This window comes from Lytechinus variegatus, chromosome 7 (genome assembly GCF_018143015.1).
Source record: "Lytechinus variegatus isolate NC3 chromosome 7, Lvar_3.0, whole genome shotgun sequence".
In the NCBI taxonomy this organism is placed as follows: Eukaryota; Metazoa; Echinodermata; class Echinoidea; order Temnopleuroida; family Toxopneustidae; genus Lytechinus; species Lytechinus variegatus.
The window spans coordinates 36,456,189-36,464,856 of NC_054746.1; the positions used below are offsets into that span (position 1 = coordinate 36,456,189).

Below are 8,668 nucleotides of genomic sequence, written 5' to 3' on the forward strand. Positions count from 1 at the left end.
ACATGTGACATACAGGACATTTGTCCATGTGTAAAACGAATGGGGAAAGTGAAATTTCATCAAAAGTTATAATTAACTTGATGCAAACCAAAGTAAGTTTAAGTTTTACATGGAATATCATGATTGATATATATTTCTTTAATAGCACACACTGAAACAAAACATAGCAAACACTTTATGACCTTATAAATATTATGAAAGATGTCTTGCAAATCCATGTGTTATTTGAATGGGGAAATTGAAATTTCATCAAAATTTATAATTAACTGGATGTAAACCAAAGTAAGTACGTTTTACATGGATTATTATGATTTATATATATTTCTATTATAGTACATGTTTAAACAAAACATAAAAACTTTTATGACCTTATAATTATGAAAGATTTAATTAATAACATAACTAATTAATACTAATTAATGTTATTTATTACAAATTGTAACTTTATTATCAGCTTTTTACCAATATTCAACCACTGATATAATACTATTTGTCTCAATTTACATTATCTTTGCTCCTTATTAAATAATAACCCTAATTAAAATTACATAGAAATCCTGTGGTGTGTCTCGTACATCACACTTTTGTCCCAAACTTTACAAAACTTAATTAGCTGATATAATTAAACATGAAATTAATTCAGTAAATTCACTTTAATTTTGGGATGTATAGTAATATAAATTAGAACTCTCCAAATTTTGAAGAAAACTGTTCAACTTTTTCTTAATTAGAATCTAAAAAAACCATATGCTAAATCATGATGTACGGGACACTGCCTGTTGGACACCAGATAATTAACTTAATTAGTTTTCAAAATCATTTTTCTCAAATGTTGCATGAACTTAGCACAACAAGTCCCCACAAAAATATTTTCAAATATATAATTTGCATTATCTGCAGATCCAAAACTTTGATGTCCCGTACGTCATGCTAATTAATGATTTCTTGGAATCGTGACCTTGGCATTCATTAACTTTACATTTTCGGAAGAAAAAAATATAGGGCAAAAAACTTCAGAGTATAAGCTTTAAAATGACATACAATATGTTAGATTTAGGCAAAAATTTTATTTTGGATTCAGAGGGGACAATAGCTTGGACCTGCCCTATAGTATGCGAGTTTCAACAGAGTAAATTACATTACTGTAGAACAGCATGTCATTTGATTTGTCAATAATCAAGTTCAACTTTTCCATATATTAAACAGCAATGATATTAACCCTTTGAACCCCAAAAGGCTGGAAAACTGACAGTGCAGTGAACTTATGAATACACGAAACTTCAGAATATTGGCTTGAGGCCTTGTGACTTGAAAAACATGGGTTGTAAATACCAGGAGATCTTTTAAAAATGATGTCATCTGGCTATTACACCTAGGGATATTCAGTCGATATTTTCACTGATAAATGGCCTTGATTTATCTGAAGGAAAACCTAGAAGCTATGCTCGAAAACAGCAAAAGTGATGTCAGGAACGAATATAAAGTTTGTGTACTTCATGCATTGCCCTCACTCTGTTATATGCTTACTGTTCATGACATTAATGCCAATTAGCTGAAATCCCTTGAAGTATTAGATAGGTATCTTAAATTACGGTTAGGAATACCTCATCACAGTTCAAATATTATAGCTGTGGTACATGATCTTGATGGTCTAAACATACCTACCATTTCTGACCTCTACCAAATATGCCATTGCCTGGCTTATTGTTTTTGTTCTTCATGATCTTTAATGAAAGACATGATGTACTATGAGTAACATATTCAGCTTATTAGGCCAGCGAGTTAAGATCTTGGTAAATTTATGGTAATAGTATGTCATTGATTTTTCTTTTTATTTCTTTTTCTTTGCTTTCATTCGTAACAGTTCATTGATTGTTATAGCACCATCTTTCGTGGCTTAGATCACCTGCCGTCTGTCACTGTTGGTATACTAGATGAAGACTGTGAGATTATGTACTGTCCTTTCTATCACATGTTTGCTGCAAGGAAGGGTAATCAAACATGTTTGGCAGGATTCCCCCCTTATGAGGACAGCCCGGTCAATATAGAAGACATAGTAGACATGACAGATGATGCCTTTGAAGAGATACACAGGTCAAGTGAAGCGAGAATCGCAATAAGAACTTCAACGTATAATACGGTGAAACAGAGATTAATTGACCTTTTGCCCACATCTCGATTGACATTTTATCAGGTTAAGCTGACTTTTGTTGGTTTTAATGTGAGACAGGATATATTCTACACCCCAAGAATTGAGGGGCATTTTAATATGCCAGTACTCTCTGAGGTGTGACATACCAGCACAATGATAAATCACTCTGATTTGACAATTCAATGACTCAGGAATTGTTTCTTCAGGTATCACCTTGACCTTGTATGGTAATATTTTTCGAAGCAGCTGATTTTAAAATGCCAAATGCCAGTTGTGTGCCAGCTGAAAAGAGTCCATAATGGTGTTTGATTTTTCTCTGATCACACAACATTGCCTGCTGTTCTTGCTACTTAATAGTTTAATAGAGCTTTGGTCAAGCATTATTCTTTTGATACAATACTAACGATGCAATTGAATTAAGAGGTTGGGGTACATTAAAGTAGTACCATTGATTGCAATAAGAGGATGAAGTGTGACTTTTTCTCTACATCCTGCCAAGTACCAAGCAAAATATTCTGATAAAAGAGTTGTTTTATTTTTAGGACATGTAAGCTACATTCTTAAAATGTTGGATTCCATGACAATGCTTTTCTAACATTTACACAAATGGATAAACTGTACAGTATAAAGGAAAACAGTGATCGAATTGCCTTTGGAAAAGTCAAAGAAAAAAGATGTATTTACTAATCAGAGATTTTCAGTTTTTTTATTATGATGATGATGTGGTCATTTCTTCGGTGCAAAATATAATTTCATAGTTTCTTGTTGAAAAATCAAGATATTTGTTGAAATATGTCATTTTGCTTTCTCAGAGAACTGGTGGATCTACAACACAGGTTTAGAAATCCTATAATCTTTCCAATATATATTTGTAATTTCCAATAAATGTTTGAGCCTTGCTGCCCCCTCCACAATAAATCCACATAAAATTTTTGACTGCACGCTCAACTCACGCGCTGCTTTTGAGACAAATTTGCAGTGCATGGGTGTGCAGTGACAAATTTATGCAACATTACATAGTTGCTCAAAAAGTGAGTTCTGGCTATGAGATGGGTTTAAATAACCTGGCTATATTAGGGATAAAGGTAAAGTTTATTTCTAAATGTGTCTTCCATTTTAGAGAAATTGATTTTTTTTTCAAATCTGATGAAGCGTAAGTCATTTATTGACTTTGTGGTGACACTTTCTCCCTATTTCCCTCTGTTCTTCCTCCTTGGACTTGAGAAATTATATTGTATCAGATTTCCCTTTTCAAAAATTATTTTGTAGACATTTTATGTCGGCTGTTATGCCTAGACCATTTATATTTCACACCTTGAACATGAATGAAACATTTTGTTAAATGATGTCATAATTTACTGAGGTATTAACAGCAAACGTAACTTACAAAGAATATGCCACTGGTCTTACTATATCATAACCCCCATCTTGGGGGAGGGGTTATTTTTAAATGTATGACATTCAGGTTGAAAAAAAAATACCACTAGATTTGCAAAAAGAAAATAGCAATATAAGTGTGTTGTTATGCTCTATCTGTGGTGTAAAATTCTATGCCAACTCACAAATTAAAGAAAGATGGTGACTTGAAGACTTCACTACGTTGCAATTCGTAAACAAATGATCACAGAATTTGACTCCTCAGTCAATATGATATTTGTGGGCATAGCAATGAAAGGCTGTACACTATGTATCTGTGTTTCCTTGACAGATATTGCACATAAGCTAGTATTAACTTTTAAAGCAAGATTTGGAAACATAGTGTAGAAGAGCAAATAAAAAAGAGAAATGATTGATTATGTAACATTTGTTTAGTCCCTGAGAGAGGATGAATTGACTATTACACAATGGTAAGATATGCCTGAATATCAATTAATGACTAGTGTTGGCATAAGTTTACTGAGTTGATTCTTCTTAATGTGATGAAATAAAAGTGATTTCAGTATAATCTGATTGAGACCAATTTGATCCTTCTGACTTTTAAGATAATAAATAGATATTCAATACTTGAAACAATTTTTAGTGGTTAATATTTTACAATGAACCAAAATGTAATTCAGTATTATACTCTAGAAATTTTACCTTCTCTAAAGTATTTGCAATGTATCGCTCTTCATCGTAAAAAGTAAATAATGACCTTTTAAATTATTTGATGTTTGCCTTCTATTTTTTCCCTATGCATGTACATTTTTTGCCATATCATATGAAGTATGATAATCACTATACTCTTGATGGTTTTCAAAATATCATACAATTACAGTCTTATCATCCATAAAAGGGTAATCAAACATTGACTTAGGCTTAGTTCATTCCAGAACTTTATTGGAGCTGACCTGCATGTTCCCTTGTTTCATAAATATTTCATCCTAATGACATTTTTGGGACTCTTTGATTCCATTTTGGAGAGTTTGTAAATCAAAATCAAAATGTTCCTATAAATCTTTGTTCTGGATTTTCCTTGTTCTCGTATCAATCGTCCTATTTATCATAGATCTTCTGGTTTTATGTACATCGGTATCTTAGTCGAAAAGTACTCTTTTCATTTTGATAAAGTGTTCATAGAAGTGTTCGTAATAATGTTATGAATTAAAATAACTGTTTGATCACTGATCCTTTAGTAATTCCTATTAAAACATGTTTGTAAACATAAGATTTTTAGCTTTTGAAAGTGATATTTGTGACCAGCCACACCAAACCAACAATAAGTCACCAGGGAAGTTACGCTGTAAATAGCCAAAAAGTAATTTAGTCATCAAAAGGCAAAATTTTGAAAATGAGCTTATCTGAAAGAATGAATATATGAATATCCATCATTTATTGCTTGAAACAGAATTCTGAAACAGAAATACTCAAAAAAAATTGTTTTGCCCAATTGATTATGGGCTCGGCAGACACTGTGCATCGTCATAGCTCTATCCTTTGCATCATTGAACAGGGTAGCAGCAACTCCAATCTTGTAACTTGTTTTGGTCCGACGTAGCAGGAGTTAGAACTCCTGACCACCCGGTTGTGAGGCAGATGTTCTATCAACTGAGCCAACACACCGGTATAACTATTCTTCTTCATACAGTCAAAATTTGGAGTTGTAAAGCTGAATGTATGACAAGATACAATAGTTCTTTGACACTATTTATTGTGTACTACTTGGGAGTTTCATTGAGATTGTACAGTGTGCACGTCTCATGCTTGAGTGAACCCAGAACTTGAAACCTAAACTCTTGCTGAATTTCTTCTCCATTCAGTCAAGTACTTGTGTGGAATATTATTGATCAAATATTTCAAAGTTATATATCATTTAAAGCTTAGGATTTGCTTTTTCAATCTCAATAAAAATCGACAAATTCATTCTGGGTAACTTATTGTTGGTTTTAGAGTGGCTGGTCACATTTGCCAAATCTAGTCATATTTCTTGCCGCCATAAGGCTTCGGTTTTGGTAACTCATAATAACTCATAATATGATTATCATTTTCTGATTTAATTGGAACAAATTGTATGTTATGTGAACATGGCAATTGTGGAATGCAATTATGTAACCGTCATTGATACCTTGTGTAAATGAATGCTCAAATTCATATTTGCTGTTTCAAATAGAAAATTAAGTCAATAATAATTTGTTTTATCAAAATTACTTCCCAATTTTTTGTGGAATCTAATCAGAATAAATTTTGATGTCAAATCAGTTAATTCATCAAATAAAACACATTGTTAAATTATTTCTTCTCATCATAACCATTTTGGGGCACATGCATTAATCTCATCTAGTAAATGAATTTCAATTAAGACTTACACTTTTGGGGGATTTCCCAAAACTAAATAGGCTTTAAAGATTTTCTCCTCCGATTCGTCCTTTTTTTTGTCTCCCTGGAACAAAGTTCAGCAGAGACCAAGTTATCACTTTTCCCGTTGGTCTGTTAGTATGTTGGTCAGTTAAAAAATGGGTAATACCACTTGTGTGTTGTTGAGGATGAATGGTCAAATGAATTGAGGTCATGTCCATCCTTTTTTCAATTATTCATTCAACTTGCTCTCATTTCTTTATATCTACATCAATTGTGTTTATACTTGGTGTGAATAATCTATGGGTAATACCACATGTGTTTTCTTAAGGATGATAAAGTCAATGGTCATCTAGGGGTCAAAAGATAATATTGCATATTTTATTGATCGTGAAATCAGGCGAGATTTGTTCGTGAACCACCTTTTCCTTTCACTCTTCTCTCCCCCCTTCTCTTTTCCTCTATTTTTCATTACTTGAAAATTGTTTGGGTTATTTCTCCCTTGCCGTCTTGTACCACTGCCCCTGACCATGGTTTACCTTTATAGTACAGCTTTGTTAATGTAGTATGTTTAGGAGAATTTCATGAGGGATTTATGATTTTTATATATTTTTTGTGGACATGTGCAAAATACTATTTTTATTTTCTTACAAGGTCTGCTCCAGTATTCATAGTTTAGGAATCCCAGAAAGACATCAGACTTTAGATATAACACATAATCAAATGTGCTTTAAGTGCTCTAGTTGATGTTATTTGATGGTATGTGTTTAAAGAATTATTATAAATAATGGATGATTATTACCAAATAGTGATGATTAAAATTTGAAGAAAAATTTTACAATTTTTCCTGTAATTAAGTTTTTGGTGTTCAATTTGTCTGGGAAGATTGGAATGTCAAATACTATAATTGACTACTGATTATTTCCGAAACCTTGCACAAATTAAAGCAGTGGTTATGTGGAGCGTTGTGGCCCAGTGGATTAGTCTTCGGACTTTGAAACAGAGGGTCGTGGGTTCGAATCCCAGCCATGGCATAATTTCCTTCAGCAAGAAACTGATCCACAATGTGCTGTACTCAACCCAGGTGAGGTAAATGGGTACCGGTAGGAAGTAATTCCTTAAAAAGCTGTGTGCGCTATGAACGCCTAGCTTAGCGGGGTAATATAGGAGCGCCTTGAGCACCTAACAAGGTATGTGCGCAATATGAATAACCTATATTATTATTTTGCTTTCATAGATGACAAGTAATGGGATTCTAATCCACTGGCTATCAAATGTACATCAGTGTAATACACTAATACTATAGAATGAAATTCAATTAATTTAACCCTTATCAGCAGCTGTGCTGAGGATAAAACAATATAAATGAAACTCAGAATATATTCATGTCATAGTATGTTTAAAAATTGTTGGATTAATTAATTGTTGGATTCTGATATCTTTGCTTGGCCCTCCCAGTTAGAAATTGTTTTGTTTTGTTGAGGGGAAGGTATAGGGATATAAACCAACTTAAAACTAGTTTTATTATGTTTATTTTACAAATAAGATGAAGTAAGCATAAAAACAACATATTAATTGATACATATAATGAATTGCATGGTTTTCCAAGGTTTTTTTTTACCTGTGAGGTTGGATCGCCAAAAGATAATGAAATGAAAAACTAAAACAACAACAACAAAATAACAACGCCAAACCGCAGTGTATGAAAAAGATGAAAAGTACAAAAAATTGAATAGGGGGGGGGGGGGTAAATCCCAATGCGGCACAGGTAATGCATTAATATTAAATGTAAATCAATCATGTAATAGAAATTTGTTATACTTTTTTTTCTAAAGGAAGATATAAATTGTGAGTTAATGTGCATTGGGTATTAATTGAGGAGTCCTATTCTATTGCTTGGGATCTACATAACGGCGATTAAGCTTCATGACTAGACTTGATAGACAATAAATGGAAGATCGGGTATTATGGTTATGAACTTCATAAATCAAAAAGATCTGAAAAAGGAATGAAGTAATGACCTTTTTTCATACTTAAACACATTAACTATCTATTATTTCTAGCTTATTCATATCATAGGGTTTATTGATATCATTTTATATTACTGCCTGTAAATTTGATGATGTTTGAGCCATTCAATTCTTTCTTTCTGCATCCATTACACCTTGTGGAGAGGGAGAATTGCCGATATTTGAATATACACCCATTATAATAGGCATATTACTCCTACATTAGCCTTCTACTGCAGACAGACAAATTATTATTTTAGAAACTATGTTTGACTTTCATAGCAATTCTTTGGACTGGCCATTAGTGACAATTTTGTAACATTTCAATATCATTCTTTCGTATTATCAGTAACAAAACCATTTTAGAAGCTTGTACACAAAGACCCCCCCCCCCCCTTCGAATAAAAGGGGTCGCCTACTAAAAGATGATCTTCAGATAGGAGTCGAAAGTTGAACTATGTTTTCATTCCTCGCGCGAGAAAAATGACATGTATATTAAGTTTGATGACCTCTTGTCTCAATGTTTAATGATATCTTATTTTGTAGTTCGTTATACAAGCAACGATCTTAATCGGGTTTATAATTCTTTTCAACACTTTCAGGGTTCCCACGGTCATGGAAAATCCTGGAAAAATTTGTGGTCCTGGAAAGTCAGGGAATTTGGAAAATTTGTGAAAAGTCATGGAATTGCATTTACCTCATGGCTATGGCAGCTTTCCGTTTTGTCATGTCT

General features: G+C 32.8%; 1 protein-coding gene across 1 annotated transcript in view; it reads left to right on the forward strand.

Moving 5' to 3' along the window:
- The window catches only part of LOC121418122 (F-box/LRR-repeat protein 12-like), a 28,520-nt gene extending 22,452 nt beyond the window's left edge, over positions 1–6,068 (forward strand). Inside the window, exon 9 of the mRNA XM_041611824.1 lies at positions 1,865–6,068. Within this exon, the coding sequence (XP_041467758.1) occupies positions 1,865–2,293 (429 nt within the window). The 3' untranslated portion in view covers positions 2,294–6,068. The remainder of the gene's footprint in view (positions 1–1,864) is intronic.
- Positions 6,069–8,668: the final 2,600 nt, after the last annotated feature.